The sequence below is a fragment of the Plasmodium vivax genome, chromosome 3 (assembly GCF_000002415.2).
Source record: "Plasmodium vivax chromosome 3, whole genome shotgun sequence".
Lineage (NCBI taxonomy): Eukaryota > Apicomplexa > Aconoidasida > Haemosporida > Plasmodiidae > Plasmodium > Plasmodium vivax.
The window spans coordinates 64,268-85,531 of NC_009908.2; the positions used below are offsets into that span (position 1 = coordinate 64,268).

A 21,264-nucleotide genomic window follows, 5' to 3' on the forward strand; every position below is an offset into this window, starting at 1 on the left:
ATTTGCCTCGTCCGCCAAGCAAAAGTGGTGACCGCTGGGCAATGCATTCATGAGGGGGTTGCCTTTTTCGCGGCATCGGTAGTGGTAGCGGTAGCGGCAACGGCAGTCACGCTAATGGTCCCACATGGGCAAACAGCAGCCCCGCGGCGAGTTACGCTTCGCTGATTTACCACCCCCTTTTATGGAAAACTTCCGCAAAGCAAACGCAAAAGGGAACGCCAACTTTTATTTGCAGTTGCCAATTGTCATACAATTGAGCGGAAATAAGGTAAAATGTACAAAAAATAAATAAAGACAATTGCTAATTTTCACTCCCCTCCATTTTACTCCTCAGCTGAACTGCAAATTTTAAAGCGTTTTTCCCCACCTCCAGTTTGTCCCCAGTTTGGCGAAAGGACGCCCCATGTGTGTGAATTTATTTTTTTCCGTTTTGCTTTTTTTTCCGCCCTTTTTAATTTAAAATGAAATGCATGCACTGCAGGATGTTTCAATTCGCATTGCCGCATATGGAAAAGTGAAAAGCAACCTATAAGTAAAAAAAAAAAAATAAAATAACTTGGTATCTCTGTCAACTAAATTTTGCAGGCATTTCCACCGTTCGAAACATGTTCCGTCTACTTGTATTCATCAATTTGCCCTGATCGAAAATACAGCATACACGAATGCAGGCAGGCGCTCAGGTATAATGTTATATATGCAGTTGGGTGAATAACCAGCAGGGGGTATAATTTTTTGCCCACAAAATGAGCTGTATGATGCAGTGGGGAAAACAAAAAAAAAAAACGTGTACAAAATTACTCAAACAGAGGGATATACATTTTTTCTGCTTTTTCTTTTTTTTGGAAAGTTGGCATGTTCGCCGGGAATTTTCACCTTTTTACCGCTTCGCCGCTTTGCCACTCGTCATTCTGCCGCTTTAGCTTTACATAACCTCATTTTTGCATAGTTCCATTTTTGTGCCATTTTGTTGGTGTATCGCTTTATTTGCCATTTCGGATGACCGCCTTTGCTTTGCTTCACCTTTTTCTTTTCTTTCTTTTCTTTTTCGTCTTCTTCCCTTTTTCATCATTTTTTCCTTCTGCGCCGCCCCGTTTTTTTCATTGCTTATTTTTGAACATTGAACGAGGCCGAAAGGTGTACGCAAATTTCTCGGAAATGTTTTTATAGTTGATCACCCGCGTTGGTGCGTATCATCACAAGGGATCCCTCACTCTCGCGTATCCTTTAGTGCCCACCGTTCTTCGCCACGCAGCAGCCGCGTAACAGCCGCGTAACAGCAGCTTCGTGCCCACTTCGCCTCCCTTTTGTACATTTTTCCGTCACTGTTCACGAATTTTTCCTTTTTTTTTATTTCCCCCCGTTTTTCCGCCGTTTTGTTGCCAACTTACATTTTTTATATACCCATTTGAACTTCCGAACGAACAAGCGTCGCGGATCGAGGCACCATTTTGCCGCAAAACGAGAAAGAACCTCTTTTTTTTTTTTAATTTCAATTTGCCTGGATCTGAACACCCTTTCAGTTTCCCCCAATGCAGCAGCGTTACACAGCTTGGGATTCCCCCACTCCTTGGTGAGAAAAGGAAGGGGGCCACAGAAATATATGCATATATGTGTACATATATACGTATGCATATGTATATACGTAAATATATACGTATCTATATATATGCTCCTGCATGACGCAGATATATTTCCCATCCCGCCGCAATTCGGGGGCGCAATTAGACTGGGCAGGAAACCTCCAGGAAAATGAAAACGTCAACGTCACCGCCGAACGGGTTTGCGGACGCGAACGTGAACACCAGTGGGATCGGCAACAGCAACAGCAGCGGGAACAAGCGCGGTGCCTCCAAAAACGCCTTCACAAATGCGGCCTCCGTAATTTGGATCGAAAGGGAAAAATTAGATTCCATTATTCACATCCCCCTGTACTCGGATCTGTCCAAGTACGTCTCCGATTTGGGCAGACACCCGGTGAAGCAGAAGAAGAAGGAGGAGGAGGAAGAGAAGGAGGAGAAGGAGAAGGAGAAGCAGGGAGGAGTGCTCTCCAAGATTTTCCTTCTCTTCGATGACAACAGCTGCAACATTGCCGTTGACATATCGGTAGGGATCGAGTTGACGAGTGGGCGCTGGACGATCCGCTCAGCGGCAACCCATTTGGGGATTCAAAAGAGACTGCGTGTAGTGCCCCAAGGGGGGATCCCACCACCCATCTGGGGTTACCCACCCGGAGTTACCCACTCGGGGAAGTATCCCCACCCCGTTCATCCCTTTTTTTTTTTTTACCCCTCCTGACAGGCTCTCTACGAATCCGAGAACGACAAAATCCCGCTGCTCATCTACGAGCGGTACTACTTCTGGAGCCTGCACTTCTTATTTGAAAAATCAAAAATAAAAAGACAAAAATTAAACATCTGCTCGGACACGAATGGAAGGTACGGTATTAACAGGCTTAACAAATATGATGATGATGTGTACATGTATACGTCCATATATAACTGTGCATATAATCGAAATGGTGATGAGAAGAACGTCGGTGGTAGTAGCTACTCGGAGCTGGGCAGGGACAACTGCAGGGAAGTGAATAAAGAATTGACCATATATAATAAGGACTACATAAAATATTTGTACCTGAACGATTTGAAGAATAACGCCATGAGGGTGAGCAAGTCAAACGGGGGGGATGATGCAGCTGTTGGGGGAAATGCTGGGGAAGCGTTTAGGGGGAGTGCCTCTAGTGGGGATCCCCTTTTCGAAAAAGGGCTCTACTCGAACAACGAAATAAAGTGGTACCGCTTGAAGATAAAAATTGAGAGCGTGGAGAAAAAGAAGAAAAACAAAAACCAGAACCTCAGCAAAGGTAAGGGGGGCCCCGCCGGCAGCCACCCCTTCAGTTTCAACGGCTACAGCAGCTGCGGTAACTACGGAAGCTGCGGTAACTACGGAAGCTGCGGTAACTACGGGAGCTGCGGTAACTACGGGAGCTGCGGCAGTGGAAGCAAAACGGTCGACGCCCACCACAACAGTAACAGAGCCTTCTCCTGTGAGCAGAGGCCCCCGAACAACCCCAACGGCTTCAAAAAAGACACGCATAACCCCACCTTTAATGCAAACCTCATGCACAACGTTAGCCACCTGTCTCTTATAGATAACGACGCCACGAGGAAAAACATTAACAATTTAATTAAAATACAAAAGAGGTCCTTTTTTATGCTCAACCAAGAAAATGGCAAAAATGTATTGGACACCTCAAACGATGAACCGTTGCTGCTGTCCTCAAACAGAAGGAGCGAATCAGTTTTCGATTCCAGTAAGAGGGAGAGCCTAGCTAGCTGCGGCCATCAGAATGGGAAGAGGCGCAAGAGGAGGAACTGGTTCTACTACAAAAGCAGCAGCAACGAAACGAACCGCGGCCTGGATGACGATGATAGAAGCACGTCCAGGGGCAACTCGGTCTGCGCGCTGGATCGAGGAGACTCCTACGTGGAGAGTAAACGGAAAGGGAAAGGGGAAGACAAGGGGGAAGGTAACGGGGTAGATAACGGGGTAGATAACAGGGACCACAAGGGGGACGGCCCCTTTGAAAGTTCCAGCGGCTGCGACTCCGCGGGCTCTCCCAGCCGAAGCCGCAGAAGAACCTCGAAGAAGGCCCGTTCGCCCAAGGGGAGGCAGCCCCCCGACGGTCGCGCGAAGGAAGCTGCAGAGGGAGTTGCAGAGGAAGTGACCGAGGAAGTTGCAGAAAAAGTGGCTGAGGAAGCTGCAGAGAAAGTTGCCGCGAAAGTAACCGCGAAAGCCGCCGCTGAAATCGCCGCGGAAGAGGACAGCTGCGCCAACTCGCGCATGCCGTCGGAGAGCAGAGCATACGTGCGGACGGTCACCGCGGGGGAGTCCGGCACCGAATTCCATAGCTTCGACGTCGAGGAGGAGGTGGATGCGATGGCCACCGCTCCAGCAGTAGCGGTAGACCCCCCAGAAAAAAACCAACAGAAGGAGGAAAGGCAAATAAATACAAATGCGCTCTTCACTGAGGAGACAAAGAGCCCAGGACGTTTAACCAAAAACACAAAGGTCTACCAAGAAAATGTCGAAGAATACAACTCCGAATTTAAGAGCATCATGTCGGAGCCGCTTAATCCAAAAGAGGGGAGAGAAAAAATAAAAAGGAGAAGAGACCACAACAGGGAGACACAAATGATGTACTTAAATAAAATTTTAAAAAGCATCGTAAACAAAGAGAAGTCCCATTTGAATTCTCTTTCGAAGAATTTCGAACGAATTGAAGGATTCTACAAACAGAATTACAAAATATACATCATCGAGAGTAAGGATGACTTAAATGATAAGAGGAACTGTTTTAAGAGCGACTTGCATGCATACGTTTTGTCTCCCCCTCCAAGTGATGACATCTCCAACGAGCTGAACATTTTGGACCAGTTTAAAATGTACCTGCGCAGGTGCAGGGGGGACTACCGCCCGAGGAAGTACCAAACGCATATCACCACGGGTGGTGGGAAGCCAGCAGGTGAGAAGCCAGCAGGTGAGAAGCCTGTAGGTGGTGGAAACAGCGGAGTAAACCTTCAAACGAATGCCAGCTGCACAGAGAAGAAGGAACACTCCAGTGATAATTGCCCCGGTGAAGACCACGCGGGGGGAAACGCACCCCAGAAGGAAGGCGAGCAGAGGGGTGCCCCCATGAAGAGCAGTTTAACGAAAATGGCTCCAAAGGGGAAAAACGCAGAAGTAGAAGACGTAGGCGAAACATCCAGGAGTTCCCCACAAAGGGAAGCCGGAAAGACACACCCGACAAACCAGAACCCACCCGAAAACGGAATCATCTTTTATGCGCACAATAAGAAAAACCCAAGCAGCGTAAAAGAGCTAAGGGAAGGAGACTGCCTCTACATAAAATTTAACTACTCATATGATGACTATGATAAAATTAGGGTAGTAAAAAAGGAAGACCTTCTTCAAATACTCATTTGCCTCATGAGGAACCAAGAGTGTCTGAAGCTCTCACACATATCTACGTACTCGCCAGACCTTCTGTGGAACCTGTCCGTGCATTTCAAAAATAACACCTACGATATGGAGTTAAATTTGGAGAAGATGTACGCCCACTTTTGCAGACGCTATGAGGTGACTTCACCGGATGGGAGGCCCGGCTTGGATCTCCAGCTGGGGTTCGCCCCCCTGGTGGAGCGAGCGGGAGATCATCCGTTCGGTGGGCAGTCCTATCTTCCATTCGATGTGCAGTCCCACCTTCCATTCGATGGGCAGTCCTATATTCCATTCGATTCGCAGCTGGGTGGCCAACCGGGCTGCTCCCCCGAATGGTCGCCCGATCGCTGGTCCGATCGCTCCTCCGAGTGCTCCTCCGAGGCGGCGTCCGAAGCAGGCGCAAGGGCATCGCGCAGCTTCAAAAGCGCAAAGAGAGCCAAGAGGGAAAACCTCAAAGAGATGGAAATTATGAAGCTGAAGGATTACGTGTCCTTCCTAGATAAATTTCTACAAAACGTAAATGATGCCAAGTTAAAGAGACTTAAAAACATACAAAAAGAATACTATAAAAAATATGAGTTTGACCGAAGCATAAACAAGCTAAGTAGGCAACAGCTGCTGGAGTTATTTGTAGACAGGAAGAACGAAATGAATACCATTCCTCTTTCGTTCTTAAAAGAGAAAAGCCGAAACATCATTTACGAGGAGAACATCAAAATGAACATGTTCGCGTGCATCAAAATAACATTTGATGAGGTTAAGGGGAGATGCATTTACGCAGCTAGCGATTTGAACAAATTTGATTTTGTCTTTGAGTATGTTGGAGAGCTACTCACACATAATGAGGCAATGGAACGAGAACGCAAATATAATAAAAATAAAAAGAAGGGGTGCTATATGTTTTATTTTAAACACGAAAATAAACGGTACTGTATTGACGGCACGGAGGAAAATATCGATGCGGCTATCAATAGCAAAGACAAAAAATACTTCTTGAGGTCCTTTGCTAGACTGGTCAATCACTCTAAGAAGAACTCCAATCTCATTCCCAAGGTGCTCACCGTCGCCAGCCTCCCGCGGCTCTTCTTCGTCGCCGCGCGCAACATCAAGGAGGGCGAGGAGCTCCTCATCGACTACGGCGAGCGCGACCGCGAGATCATCAAGAACAACGAGTGGTTGAAGTGTTAGGCGGCGAAGCAGCGGTTATGCTGCTGCTATGCAGCCGCTATGCAGCCGTATGGTGGTGCTAACCAATCAACAGCGCACCGACGAACCGGAGTAATCACCCCCCCCTCCCAAGTGCACACCCATCATACGTATCTACTTTTTTGTCATCTGCACGTACATGTGCGCTGTGTTAGGGGCTCCCATTTTTTTTTTTTCCGTTTCAAGGGGGCGGGCAAAGCGCGCCTCATTTGGGGCCACCTTTAGGGAGGCTTTTAGGGCCACTTTCAGGACCACCTTTCGCCCGCCCCCACTTCGACCCCTTTGAGCGGCGCCATTTGAGCAATTCTTCCTTCGCTTTTAAAATGCAAATGTGCCTGTGTTATGTGTTCCATGTTGGGGGGGGGGGTTCTCCCGGGGGGGTACATACGGCGCCACTCCATCCTTCGTTTGTTAGCCTATCCCGCTCGCCTATCCCAAATTAACAAAATTAACACGTTGGTTTGTTCGGACCCCCACCCGCGGGGTGCCACGCGTCAAGCTACCCGTAACCCTAAACCGACAAGGCCTCCTGGACCAAATGTGCCCCCATGCCCCACGCATACATTGGTAGATTAGTAGGAAAAGAACTCTACTTCTTCTTCGAGCTGTCCTGGTTGACGGTGAAGAAGGGGACCCCGCCATTCACCATCCTACTGCTGTGTTGGGAGCTGTCACAAAAGTAGCTGTCGTAGGCGTTCAAAATGGACTCCTTAATTGGGTAGTAGTTGTTCTGTATCGCCTCCGCTGCGCTGGCCATGGAGTCCCGGACGATCGTGCCGCAGAACTGTGGAGGGGGGGAGGGAAAAGAAGTCAAAAATGGGAACATAACGAAGTAATGAAAAAAAAAAAAAAAAAAAAAATCGCGGAAAGGATAAATAAACCGGGAAGAGCGCAACCAAGGTGATGCTTCCAAAGGGAGGCGGGCTGCACGGAGTGGACTCTCCGCACCCCCCTATCGGCGGACCGGACCTTAATCGTCAAGTCCAGCTCCTCCCATGATCACCTTTTCCCATCTGGCCTTACCGTGACAGTGTCCGAAAAGTAGCTGGGCTCTTTTTCCTTCTCCTTCTCCTTTTCCTTTTTCCGCTTTTTTTTCTTTTCCTCTTTTTTATCCATTCTGCCTGGGCGCCTTGTTCGCAGCGTCGTTGGGAGGGTACTTTTCTTTTGCGCGTCGTTGCAACTTTGTTAGCCTCGCCGTTGCAACTTCGTTAGCGTCGTTGTAACTTCCTTCACCGCTTCGCTTGCCTCTTCGCTTGCCGCTTAACCTGCGCGAGTTCATCCATTCCCCTATTCGCCGCGCTACGGAAAATTTCTCGCAATGCTGGGGATTACTCAATGCCGCTATTCAACTTCAGAGGGGGAAAATTGGGAAGATTCCTTTTTTTTTTACGCCAATTAAATGCCCTTAAAAGCTACAAAAAAAATTGGGGACAAAAAAAAAAAAAATACCCCCTTTGGTGAAATATAACAAACAAAATTCTCCTCTGTAAAAAATAAAAATAAAATTTCCCATTTTTTGCAAAAGAATTCGCCACGTTGGCGCAAAAATAAAATCGCACTTGGGGGCAAAAACCTCCCCACGTTGGGCCCCAAAGAATTGGGCACTCCGCAAAAACGCCAGCGCAATTTCGTTTCACCTTACGAGGGAAAAAATATACCAGTGGGGGGAAACAAAATCGTCCAATTTTTATTTCCAAATGATGCGTAAGTGAAGGGGAAAAGTTTTACACCGCGGTGCACGCAAGGAAGGGCCAGCCAGGCGCATTGGCGAAGGATGCGAGATCGGCCAGCGAAAAGGAAAAGCCTCAGAAAAAGGCAACAAATGAGCAGAAAAAAAGCAACAAATGGGCAGAAAAAAAGCAACAAATCGGAAGCAAATCCTCATTTTTTCTGCGGAAATGCTGCGATAATATTCACGCCGCTTTTCCGTGCATGTTCCATTTGGGAAAATAGGCGAAGGAGGACAGGCGGAAACAAACTCGAAAAAAAACGAATGGAAGGAGTGCCCCCCTGGTACGCACTCGTCCACGCAGCTATGTAGAATATGTATATAAGTATATGCATATTTCTATGCTTGTGCGTATGCCTGAGCTGCCCTACATACTTCCGCGTCCAGAAGTGAAGGCCAAGCAGGCGGGCAAAAAAAAAAAAAAAAAAATAGTAACATGGCTTGGGTGTGTACTAACGGAAGTGGGACGAAATAAAGTTTCCCTCCAAGTGGGGTCCTCCCCAAAATGACCACCTCTGCCCAGTACATATCGCTACTTACAGCTCGCCCCCCCCGGCGCGGAGCCGTCCAGGTAAAGCAGCAGCAGGGAGCGCATAACCATGCAGTGCTCCTCGAAGGGCAGCACACTCGCCGTGACGTTCTTCACCAAGCAAGTCACGAACACATCCCAGTACATCTGCACAATTTTCTGGTCATAAATATTATTAACAAATTTTAAATGGTACCTCTCGACCCTTTGCAGAAGGTCCCTACTCTTGTCTATTTCACTTGTCAGGGGGTAGCTAGATGCACACTTCTGTGGGTTCACCAAAAAATGGGTTCTATCAGCTGTCATTTTGGAAAACTCTGGCACACTTGTGTTTCTAAATAAGTCCATAAGGAGGTATTTCAAAATGAGCTTCTTAAAGTGTATCGTTTGGATGACATCCTTCGCTCGGTTGATGTTCAGGTCCTGCGGGAGGGGCGAAGGAGGGGGGAAGACGCCGAGTGGGCACGCATGTACACACATACATATGTACATACATACATACGCACACACACACATATGTATACTCTCGTGGGCACGTTGCTACCCCCCAGCTGCATGCACTTACGTGTAAACTCAAACAGGCGTCCTCGCGGTAGGGCTCCGCCAAAAGGACCTCCTCCATCTCCGTGCCAACACAATGCATAGGCACAAGCTCGCTAACCTTCATACTCCCAAAAATGAATAAACAGAATCTGTCGAGCAGGCTGTCCTCTCCGCTTGTATTTCCATCCGCCGCGCTCTCACATGGCACGCCCCCTTCCTCTGCCCCTCGGGGGGGAAACCTCTCGCCGTACTCTTTCACTATGTGAACATTCTTTAGAATGGTCCCTTTTTTGCCGTCCCGCTTGCGGCTGTGCCTGCTCCATTCGTTCTGCCCCCCGCCTGGCCCGTCGCTTACCATGCCGCTGGCAGGAGGGGGCCCGGTGGGCAACGGCACATCACCGCACACACCGAAGTAGTCCCCGTTCAGAAACACCTCCGCCGCTGCCATCATCCTGTCCGCCTCAAAACGGTGCACATCATCGGTGCTGGCCTTTTCCTCCGCGCCCCTACCCAAATGGCAATTGGGTACTTCCCTGTAGGAGCCACCATCAAATCTTCTCTCTCGTAGCGCACCTGCGAGGACGTCCAAATGGTTAACTTCTCTGGCGTTGCTCCTGTTGGCGGAAAGGGGCAACCGGTCTGCACTTGAAGCGTCCACATTATTTAAAACTACCCCATTTGCCGCTTCTTCTGTGAAGCGCCCACTTTGTTCTCCTCCATAGGGGGTTTCAAATCGACTCACCGTTGGGGATTCTTCCAATGGGTTAATTTGCTGCCCCTTCAATTGTTCGCACTTTATGCCTCTTTGGGGGGACTCCCCATTCGTCCTGCTAAACGAGGAGCAGTGACCATATGGTGAACCCCCATGTAGCACCACCTCCCCATGGTCATCACAAAGGATGTTTTCTTGGCCACCCCCACCAGTGCCTCTAAAAAAAACGAATGGGTCCCATTTTTGTTCTTCACGTTGGTTGACGTGTCGGGGGCTTCCCCCCTGCGTAGTTACCACCATCCCTCCATACGGATCAGTCCCTTGGCATATTAACTCACCCGTTTGGTTTTGCAAAAGGGGGAAATCACCTCTCCGAGGGTGAAGCTGACTATGCTTCTCTCCCTCCTCACCAGTTGTAGTTGCATCTAACATTTTATTATTCCCCTTGGGTGTTTTTTTCTCCTTTGCTTGGGCCCCTCTTCCGTTGAATCCCATCCCAGCTAAGGACGCTCCCCCCAGGTTTTCACCTCCCCGTGAAATACTCAATTGAGCATTCTTTTCTTTTCCGCAGTTGTTCTTCCCAACCACCTCGCTTCTTCTTCTCCTCCTCCCCCCCGCGTCACTCCTGGTAGTACCCAGCACAGCAACTGCTCCATTTGATGCTCCTTCGTTTCCTTCCAAAGTGCTCCCTAGTAAGAGGCAGACTTGTGCCCCCTCCTCCGCTGTCGCACATGTCTCATTAGAACCTCTAAAATTGGCGAACCCATTTTTGCTCCTTTTACTATCATTACTGCGGGTCTGTTTCTCCTCACACTTCACATGTGCTGCATCTAACGAATGAAAAATATGGTCCCCCCCTTGTGGTGTTATGTGTTCTTTTTTTCTTTTTTTTTTTTTTTCCCGTTTCATAATTTTTACTCCTTTGTTTGTTGCCTTTCTGTCTGTCTTTCCCACATCCACCCTGTCATAGGAGACTGCCCTGTCGTAGTAGACTGCCTCCCCGTTTAGCTGGACCCACTGTTTGGCATAATCCCCCCCGTTTTTATGCTCCTTTGCAGCCACTTCTACACTGTTCCCACTCACGATAGGCTCTCTTACCTCCGCGTGAAACATGTTAACCTCCTCAAAATTCAAACGCTTGCTTTTCTGAAGGCCGCTCCCCACTGGGTTATTTTTCATGCCCACCTCGATACGGCCTATATTTCTATTGTCCTGAAAAACCTTATGTAAAAATTTTTTCTCATTTTCATGCGAATGTTTATCCGTTTGCTTTTTCCCCTCCTCAAGCAATTTTGCAGATGCGTCTCCTCCATAATTTCTACGCGCATGAGTGATGTACTCTCCGTTTTGCACAAAGGGGTCACTCACATCAACGCAGGGATGCATAGCATATTCGGGGTAGCCACTTCTTATGCTGGCCATATGCTGGTCGTATTGGAGGTGCGGTTCTTTCCCTGCCTCATAGTTTGTCTTCTCCTCCACCAGCATACATGAGGCCATCCTCCCCTTCGAGCAATCGCTTTGCACATTCCTGCCTCTCCAGGTGGTGCTCCCCATTAAGTGATGCACCCCAAACGGCTCGACACTTCTCACTGCACTATAATTTTTTACTCCCCCCCTGTTCATATCATTTTGCAAAAAATTCGTCTCACTCATGTGTATTACCCTTCCTGCATCGTTTTGCCTTTCCCCGTTTTGTCTCCCCCCATTTTGTCTGTCCCCCTTATTTCGGATTCCCCACTGGTTTGCGTTCATCCCTGTGGAGATGTTCCCACTTGGAAGGTTTTTCCCTTGATGTGCGCCCCAGCTTTGTAGAAACGGCACCTGTGTGCTGTTCACGTGGGGGAACTGAGGGAGCATATTCTGGGGAGCCGCATGTTGAGGGGAAGGGCTAAGCCCAAGGAAGTGCCCCCCCACGTTCGGCATGCCATCAACACGGGTCGCTTCTTCATTTGCGGCTCCAATCGATACACCACTTCTTCCCCCCACCGTTTCGAATTCGCCTCCTCCCGTAGGGGTAGCCCCGCCCATGCTGCCCCCATTCGCCTCGAAAAAGGGAGTCCCCCCATTGTTACCTAGTGAAGCGTTATTCACGTGTGCCACCCCATTAGTCGCTAGGTCGGTACCCCCCCCTTGATCACTCCCTCCTGTTGTTCCCTTCCCCCAATTGTCAATAAAACCCCAGTAGCCATTTTGCACAACATCCTTTTTGGGTCTCTTTTTGTTCGGCTTGCTCTCCACCACGGGTTCTAAAATTGCGACTTCTCTGTTGTGCACAAATTGGCTAGTCCCATCTGTGAGTCCACTTCTATGGGTTCTATTATTCGCGCGACTCCTCTGCTGCATCTCTGGGACGCATGTCTTCTTCGCATCAATTGGTAGAGCGGCACCCACCCCGAGGGGGAACCCCCCTTGAGTGCTTATGACCTCATTTCCACTAACATGTTCTCTACGGTTGGCAAAATGCCCCTCGTTCAGCAAAGCAATCCGGCTCAGCCTTTTGAGCGCCTCGTCACTGGCGAGGTTACTCTTCATGGCTCCATTTCCCAAAGGTGGGGCGGGCCCGACAGGAATGCCCCCAGTGAGAATACCTCCAATGGGAATGGCCCCAATGGGAATAGGCCCAATCGGAACAGAACCCATCTTCTGCATGCCCCCATTTGCCCTTGCCACGCTGTACCAGCTGGCACCTCCGCCATACGACTGGCAGTCGTTATTGGCCCCTCTCAAGACACCCCTTTCCACGTTGCCCATATTAGCAGGATTGCTTGCTCCCCTTTCCAGGTTGCAATTCATCATCTGATTTGTCCCCCCGCTTGCATCATATGCGCCATAAAAGTTGTCCCTTTTGACCTGACCACTCAGGCAAATTTGCTCATTGGGGCGATTAAAGGCGAATGGTTCCTCCACCCGATTAACGCTGCTCATTCGATTCTCGCTTCCTGGGTAGCTAAAATGTTTGTCCTTCCCAGAATGGTGCACCATGCTGGGAAGAGGGACAACATTGTGCGTGCCGCTTCCCCCTCTGCTGCCAACCTCCCCCGTGTAGTACCTCCTGGTGGGGTCCACCTCGATGGGCACCCCGGTGTAACTGCGGTTCGCATAGCTATCTGGGCTAAGGCAGCACCCCCCGTATGGGTTATCCCCATAAGGCTGACGCGCACCACTCGCACCACTTGCAGCACTCGCTTCTCTCCCGTTGTAGGCGCGAAGCTTGCCGCCGCTAACTCTGGGTCCCTTCAACGACTCCGTCTCGCGCGAGTGCTCGAACCGTATTGGAAACAAATTTGCGTTCACCTCAGCCCCGTTCCAAAGCTCCGTCCGCTCACCCATGTCCTCTCTCTGTTCATCCTTTTCGTGCGAGCCACCCGTTGGTGTGCTGCTACCCATGGGATCCCCCTTTTGGCCGCTAACATTGGGGGTAGGCGTGCATTCCGCTGAGCCGATCGGGGAAGGGGGACCAGTATAATCATTCAAGCTCCCCGGGTTGCCATTCCCATCTGTGCCATCATATGGCAGATGCGAAACCTCCCATTGGTCACTACTATGTGTTTGTTTATCCCCCACGAGTTGCCGTTTCTTCGCAGACGACCCCCCATTCTCACCGCATCCACTTTCGCCGTTCATGCAGTTTTTATTTTTTTTCAACTTCAGGCTGTTCTTCCTTTTCTGCACCTTTAGCCGACTCTTCACAGCTAGCTCTCTCGCAATTAAGAACCCATAACGGTACACAGAAAAGCATTCTTTTTTTTTGTGCCCATAGGCACACCACCTCTTCTGTCTTATGTCAAAATGGACTCCTTTAATCTTCGGCATTTTCAAAATCTCGCTGTAGTAGTATTCATCCTCATCGTGGTCGTTACAGCTGTTTTTTTCGAGCTGATTTGGTTTGTATGTGTACATTTCTTCCCCCTCTTCGTTTTCCGCTGTCTCCTTTTTTGCTAACTCGTTTGTTCCTTTTACACTTCCATTCTCGTCATTCTGCGCATCGCTGGGGGGAAAGACGCCCCGTGGCACACTGGGTTCCCCATTGGGAACGGAGAAAGGAGAGTTTTGCGTGAGCCGATTTAGCTGGCCACACGGATCTAACTGTTTCTCACTTGCACAGCTGCCCTCCCCATATATTGCTGCCTTCTTTGGTTCCTCATTTGGGATAGCTTTCCTGTGCATCACGCCCATACTGTGCGTCCATTTACTGTGGCCGCTTTCTTCACAACTGGCTTCTTCATTCCCTTTATTGTTGGCGTCACTTATTTGGTTGCACTCACTTCTGTTCTGTTTCCCACTCAGGTGTGCAACATCTAATTCGTTTTTTTCTTTTTTCCTTTTTGCGCTTTTTTTGCGACTTTGCTTTTTGGACTCCTTGACCACTCCCCCGTTAGAGATCCCCCCCTGGTTGTGTTCGCCGCCACCAATTGTATGCACCTCCCCACTGGCATCTTCCCCATACCACTGGCAGCTCCGACTAGGCATATCTCCTTCGCACAGCAGAGCCATACCGCTACCCCGGATGTGTACGTCACTACAACTTTTGCCCCCCTTTCTGTTCGCCTTCTTCACGGAATTGCTTTTTTTCCCTTTACTTTTCCCGCTGACGTTTCTCTCTGACTTCTTCCTCTCCTGGTTCGTACATGCAGTGTCTACTACACATGCAGAAGGTACTCCCTCTGCCGAATGGCCACACGTCACCCTTCCCGCTTCGCCACTCTCAACAGATGCGTTGTTCATCAGCACCTTTGCCTTTTCCATGGGATGAATGCTTATCCACTGTTCAGGCGAATTTACGCGCCTTCCAAACGATTCGGTGGGATTCCCCAAAACGTTCGCCTTTCCCCGTGTGGTCTCATCACCGGTGTTCCTCAAGCCGATTACTTCTGCCAAGGCAGCACCTTCACTGGGGAGACTCCCTCCCTGGCTGCGCTCGTAATGTGCACTTCTGCTTACGTTTACCAGTTCACTCAGGTGCTCCGAAATGTGCGTCGCTGTGGAAGCCCTAGTTAGGTTCCACGTCTCGCGCTCGCTCCTTTCGCCACCTACCCTACTGTGCAGATTCACGTTCAGGCTAAGGTCCATGCCCTCCTGTTGCTTCTCCTCCGTCGAGTTGTCCCCTTCTGGGAGAGCACAATCTGTCTTAACAATTCCCTGGCCCCCCATGCCGCCAACACCGCTACCGCTGGAAGTGGCACTACTTCTAACTCTCTGACCTTCCAGGGCATTCTTCACACCACCTTGCATGGTCAAATTATCGCTAGGGTTCTCTCCATTCCCTTCCTCGCATGGCCTGTTCCATGTGCCATCCGCAACTTTATTTGCTCTGTTAAAGTGGGAACCCATAACTTGTGCCCTCCCCTCACTCATACTGTACTGGTAAGTGCCACTCCGCATGTGCTGGGGCGACCCAGACTGTTGACCTCCAAAACGGGGGGAGTATATCCCTCCCCCCTGGTTCTTCATACCCACGTGATGGAAATTTGAACCATCGATATAACTCCCAATTGGTGTGTGTCCCCCCCAGTTACTCGAAACGGCTGCACCTGTGACTGTCTGGGAGTTCCCCCCGTAGTTGGCACCAAAAAAGGGACTCAGCTGGTTCGTAGGGGACTGTCTCACTCTGTTCAAATGCCCCTCTCTGTTCATCGGGTTCTGGTAGGCCACACTTCTACACGAATCGGTGAATTGCCCCTTCGGCAAAACCTCTCCACTAATCCCATGACTCAGGTAAGCTGCCTCACTTGGCAGTCCCCTTCGACACGCCGCCATGGCTATGTTCTGCCCGCTTGGCATAGCTGCGAAGTTATTCACCATATAACTGTAGCTGTCTGTTCGCCCATGTGTGCTGCCCCATGCGTTGCCGTGTGGTCCTGTGCTTATCATTCCATTTTGTTTGTAGAAGTTGGCTGGACCGTACGGCCCCGTTGCGTAAGCGTGTCGATTGGGGGTCTGCCCCTCGGTGGTTGCGTGTGTGGCCTGGTCGTAGCTGTGCCCACTGCCCCCTATACAGCCACGTGGACCGCTCACCCCGCCCACCACCTGCCCCCCCGCGAACGCAGGGAACCCTTGCGAGATGGTCGAATGGGGCGAATTCTGCATGCTGTTCAAATTGCCTCCGTTCTGAAGGGCTACAACATTCGGCACATTTTTCAAATCATGTCTCCTCATCCCTGCGTGGCCTCCTCCAGAAAAACTTCCTACCGATGACCTTCCAGCGGGGCTATTCCCTCCATATACACTTCCTTTAGATGTGTTTATCCTTTTATTAACCAATTTTAGATTCGATTTTTCGTCCACATCTTTCGGTTCATTCTCCTCTTTCGTTGTTCCCTCTGCGTGACTTGCGTTCGCTACAACTCCTCCGCTTTCTTCGCCCAGATGGACACGTCTTCTGCTGACCCGGCTCCTCTTACGGGGGTTGTGCATCCCCACCTTTGGATCTTTTCTTTTATTTTTGGTGCGCGTTTCTGTCGTTTGGCTGCCCTTCTGCGTGGGCTCCGAAACTTTGGGCGTCGCCGCGTCCTTTTTGTGGCTGCTCTTTTTGCCGCTTTGGGGGGTGTCCCCCCCCTGTTTGTCTACTTCACTGGTGGTTACCCTTTGAATAGTCTCTGCTTCGCCACCCAGTGTGCCTACACCCGCCGCTCCACCTCCCACCGCTCCACTTCTAACCGCCTGACCGCCAGAGTCAAATTTCGAGTTCCTAAACTCCAGCGCCAGCTGACGCGCCTTGTAGAACCCGTATTTGCACACGGGGAAGTGCTTCTGAATCTGCTTGTTGTTCTCGTTCTTCCAGTAGGCAATCCACCTGATCTGGTTATGATCGAAGGTTAGTCCCTGTATTTTAATCATCTGTTTAGCCAGCACGCGGTAGTACTTCCTCTCGTTTAGTGGAATTCCTGTTCGCTTCTTCTTCTTTTTACAATCGCCCAACTGGGTGAAGTTATCTTGGCAGTCATCTGCTCCCTCTTTGTGTAAATCTAGCAGGGCGCTATTCATCTCCTTCTCAAATGAGCTGAAGGCATCATCCCTGTGGGTTACAATTTCCTCGTGGCCATTTGGATACGTGCCCATAGGAATATTTCCACTCCTTTGATAGCTTTCCACAATAGGGTTACCCCCTTCTGACCACTTCGCATCTACCATGTGAATCCCTTTTCGTTCCCCAAAACGGGTTCTACTTGTCCTCCTGGCTACCCCATGCGCATCAGGGGTGTAGCCTAGACTTACCAACGTGCTGGGAAGGACGCCCACCAATTGGTTACCCGCTATGTACTTACTTCTGCTTAACAGATCTTGCGAAGTGAACCCATGTTCGCTTCCCCTGCACGGGCTGATCGGGTTGCCCCTCGACTTTTCATCCACCTCTTTGGACACGTCTACATTTACTTTGCATATTTCAGGTGAGCTGTCTTTTTTTTTTCTTTCTCCCTCAGCAACTGTTCGTTCTACACCATTACGGATTGCTTCTTTATCCAGCTTGCCGATGCGCGTAGCACTGCTCGTCTCGCTTCTCCCCTCCTGTGAGTTCTCCCTTACTGGAGGTGCACTTGGTGGAGCCCCATCCAATCGCACTACCTCTCTTTTTTCACATGAAAAACGTTCTTCATTACCATCTGCCAAATGGGCATCTTTTTCATTTTCTACAACTATGTAACTAACCGCTTCATTTTTTTCTTCCCACGCAGGTATCCCAATTTTTCCAGATGAAATCATCCCTATGGTCACATCACATGGGAAGAGAGTAACCCTTTCGTGACTCACTGCCCCGTTCGGACCTTCCTCTAAATCTGCTTCACCTACATTCGTTTTGTCCCCCTCCCCCGAAGGGTACCCTTCCAAGTTATCCTTCCCAACTTTTTTAATTTCTCCATGCGGTATTCCCAATTGGTTATCATTCTGCCTGACTGGTTCAGGTAATTTGGGAGTTCCTCCATTCGGCGCTTCTGCAGTTCGGTTCTGGGTTATCTCGGTTATCCCCGCATCGATAGAGATAAACACATTATTGCACCCCACTTGTAGAGACCTTCCCCCCTTGCTCTCATTTTGGTTGCCACGCTGGAGAGCACTCACATATGAAAGGCTACAAATCGTGTGTATATTATCTTCACTACGCTGTGTGGAGAGGTCCCTCCCAGGGTTATACCTCCTGGGTGCTCCACCTACCCTCACCTGTGATGGTGATCGCTCCTTCTGTTCAAACGTTCTGTTTGTCTCGACTATGTTGTCTGCAGTTTCACGTGTATCTGTGCAACTCACAGGGGGGATATACCTCTCATGGAAAATTGCACCCACAGGTGTATCCTCCTTAGAGCTTCCCTCCCTTGTCTCTTCTTCCCCATGAGGGTTTTTTCTCAAATGGGCAGTGTCCTTCACGACAGGGCAGCTACCCCGCGGATGGTCTTCTACATTCTGGGGGGTCTCTCTCCTGTTGAGGGTGCTTACCCAATCGGAGTCACCCCCAGGGGGAACGTTCCCCCGTCTGTCTTTCTCATCCAGGTGACTTTCACCAACGAGGTTCATCTCCAAATTGGCGCTCCTCGGATAATTCTGTTCATACAGATTATGTTTCTCTCCATTCTGTACATAACTACCTGACCTGTTCATGCAATTATTCCTACTTAGCTGAGCCAAACTTTGCTGCATTATAGGATTGGTTTTCCTTTCCTCTTCCTGCTCTTCATTACCATGGGGGAGGTTACTTCCCCCCTGCACCACGGTACACTCCTTCTGCGCTTCCTCATCCGCGTTGTCATCCGCTCCTACGGATGGGACCCTAATTGCTTCCCGCAGGTGAGCGCCCTCTTTAGGCACTCCTCTGGTGGAGGACACCTGATCATTAACAGACACTTCCCAATTACACCACGTCCCCAAATTGGTGGAAGCTCTATTTGCATTTTGCTCTCTCGCCGAAATGTGTAAACCGTCCACACCGCTTCTCCTTTGGTCACCGCTGCTAATCATGTTAGTGTTTCCCCGAGAGGTGCCTCCATCGTGAGGGTTCTTTTTCTCCACAGGGGGTAGATCTATACGTTTGCTTTCACCGCCACGCTGTTGCTGTGGACTCGGCGCTGTTGTGCGCCCACCTGTGCAAATCACATGTGTGCGGATCCTTTGGTTAATTTGGGAGCCGTCTTTTGTCTTTTCCTTATCCTTTTCTATTGCCTTTTCCTTTTCCCTTTCCCCTTCCTGATCGTGTAAATCGTTTCGGCTGGACAACGAACCCTCCTGCTCGCCTCCAGACAAGTTAACCTGCGCACAGCTCACGCTCTTCTCAAAGTGGTCCTTCACGTCGGACGCTCCTCCTCTGTGTTCGCTTCTCCCATCCTCATTCAGCTTACAGTGGGTCCCCCTTTTCTCCCCCCATGGGTTCACCTCCTTTTCTTTATCCTTCAAATCAAGGCTAGCCGTTAAATTAATTTTCACGCAGCCTCCCACATAGTCCTTACCAACATTGGAGGGGTTCCTTTGGGGCGTCTCCTCATTGCCGGTCCTGAGCTCATCACATCGTGCGTCTAGTTCGCACTTTCGCCCGTCCATGTTGACCGGCCTACAGCACGAACGTTTTCAGCCCAGCGACGGTGCAAATTAATTAATTATTTATTTATTTATTATTTTTCCCCTTAATGGATCTTCTCTGCTATGCACGGAGGGGGAAGGCCCCTTCCTGCTGCTGCATTATAGGGCGGCACGGTGGGCGTAAAAATACGCCCCAAAGGGACCCCCAAAAAACTCACACAAACCGGGTGGGCTCCTCACCTTGCTGTTCAAATCGGGAGGCGCTTCCCCGGCAAGTTAGACAGAGACCAACTCTCTCGATCAACCTGTCAAGCGGTGTCTCGAGAAGAGACTCTGCAAATGGCGATGGAGTGAAAGCTGCGCATCGATGGCAACAACTCTCTGGCGGCAGCACCCCCCCTTCTGTTCCCGCCAACAAAAATGCGCTGACTGTGCAAAGGAAGAAAAAAAATTACAACACGTAACAAAGGGGTGCTAAAACGAACGAACAAAAACAGAAAAATGAAGCGATTAAAACAGACATGCAATAATAAGGCTCTATGGTGAGAGTAAGCAGAAAGGTACACACACGTTTTGCCCACCATGAGCCTTCCCTTTGTAAATAATTGCTCCCGAGCTTTTTCAAAATTGGGTAATACTGGGGGAGCCAATCCGAAGTAGTTCTTTGGGTACTCAGCTAACCAGGTGTTGCAATCAACCATAAAGTGCGTCTAAGTTGGGTCTTTTTTTTTTTTCTCTCAATGAAGCCTCTAACTTAGATGCACAACTAGTAGATAGCTGTAACTATGAGAGGGGAAAAAAAAAAAAAAAAAAAATTAGGCTTACCATGAAATGTCGCTTTTCGTCAAAGGGTCCCAAATCGGGGGGGGGGGACAAAAAAGACAACCTTTTTCAAACTCCAAGTTCCAACATATGCTCATATGGGAAGAGGCAAAAAAAAAATTTAAATAATGCTATGCATCAGGTGTGGAATAATTAAGGTTCCCTCTCCCCGTGAGAGCCACCTTTTACCACACGTACATACACACATGAGCAAATATTTTGAGAGGAAAAGAATTCGACTCACAACAATTCGGGGTGATAAGCTGGGGCGAGAAACAAACGCCTTCGCAAAAAAAAAGAAAAAAAAAACACAAAACGGTGAACGGTAAACGACAAAGGGTGAGCCACACTCGACGATAAACAAATAGAAAGCGCAAAAGGTGACCCACATTCGATCGGCCTAACGCACAAATGGAACAAAACAAATTAGCCGCCTGAAGACTCAACCCGGCTGCGGACTCGACTCAACCGGCTCCTGCGCAAATCACCCCTATGGGCACACATAACAGTTCAGTGTTGCTACCCCAAAGGGGCTTTGTCCGCGCTGCATGGGGAGGGGCGCACGCACTGGCATAGGCACACACGCATACACACATACACGCATATGCTCATACACAACAAACACACAGGCACACACCCGTACGTGCAGAGACCCATGCGCCACTGCAGCCTTGTCAGCTCGCTCACTAAAACACACTCAAGCCCTTGGGAAAAGGTTCAAATTTAAAAATGCAGAAATAGTCGCTAGGGTTATTTCCCCTCCAAGAAAAGAAGCTTTTTTGTTAAATACAAAAAATTTCTATTGCGAAGAAGGCAAGACTGACTAGATATGCATACACATATTTGCAGACAAAAAAAAAAAAAAAAAAAAATTAACCTAATTAAACATACCAAAACAAAGCTACACGGGGGAACGCTTCTCTCGTTTTCACTTCCTAAGGTGCAGCCCGCTTCGCCCATACAGTCTAAGTCAAATGCGAACAGAAAAAACCCACAATGTTGTCTCACAGGCAGATTTGGAGCACTTTTTGCCTAACACTTCCCAGGTGAGCCCTCCACAAAAAAAAAAAAAAAAAAAAAAAAAAAAGAGCACACTATGCAACGGGTGCATTGCTCTTATTTCGCACAAGGGACCAAAAAAAAAAAAAAAAAAACTATCCAAGTGGTACTTTTTTTTTGCGGGGAAGGCTTACAACAAAGTAGCGTTACAGCCAAGTG

General features: G+C 49.2%; 3 protein-coding genes across 3 annotated transcripts, besides 8 other annotated features; 1 reads left to right on the forward strand and 2 right to left on the reverse strand.

The window, feature by feature from the left end:
* Positions 1-361: 361 nt before the first annotated feature.
* Positions 362-6,186, forward strand: PVX_001050 (hypothetical protein, conserved; the record flags this gene model as incomplete). Its single annotated transcript, XM_024731146.1, has 3 exons — positions 362-1,570; positions 1,735-2,103; positions 2,299-6,186. The coding sequence occupies exons 2-3, from the start codon at positions 1,750-1,752 to the stop codon at positions 6,184-6,186; spliced, it is 4,242 nt and encodes a 1,413-aa protein (XP_024587004.1). The 5' UTR covers positions 362-1,570; positions 1,735-1,749.
* Positions 1,565-1,636: a microsatellite.
* A 607-nt stretch (positions 6,187-6,793) lies between the features above and the next one.
* PVX_001045 (hypothetical protein, conserved) lies at positions 6,794-7,692 on the reverse strand (the record flags this gene model as incomplete). The annotated part of the gene is made up of 2 exons (XM_024731147.1): positions 7,228-7,692; positions 6,794-6,988 (listed from the first exon to the last, which is right to left on the reverse strand). Exons 1-2 carry the CDS (start codon positions 7,318-7,320, stop codon positions 6,794-6,796), a joined length of 288 nt encoding a protein of 95 aa, XP_024587003.1. The 5' UTR covers positions 7,321-7,692.
* Positions 7,012-7,033: a microsatellite.
* A 410-nt stretch (positions 7,693-8,102) lies between the features above and the next one.
* On the reverse strand, positions 8,103-19,245 carry PVX_001040 (hypothetical protein, conserved; the record flags this gene model as incomplete). The annotated part of the gene is made up of 2 exons (XM_024731148.1): positions 8,103-8,885; positions 9,028-19,245. 2 exons carry the CDS (start codon positions 19,243-19,245, stop codon positions 8,466-8,468), a joined length of 10,638 nt encoding a protein of 3,545 aa, XP_024587002.1. The 3' UTR covers positions 8,103-8,465.
* Positions 8,896-8,954: a microsatellite.
* Positions 10,560-10,585: a microsatellite.
* A 743-nt stretch (positions 19,246-19,988) lies between the features above and the next one.
* Positions 19,989-20,008: a microsatellite.
* Positions 20,009-20,574: 566 nt separating this feature from the next.
* Positions 20,575-20,652: a microsatellite.
* A 214-nt stretch (positions 20,653-20,866) lies between these two features.
* Positions 20,867-20,887: a microsatellite.
* Positions 20,888-21,074: 187 nt separating this feature from the next.
* Positions 21,075-21,102: a microsatellite.
* Positions 21,103-21,264: the final 162 nt, after the last annotated feature.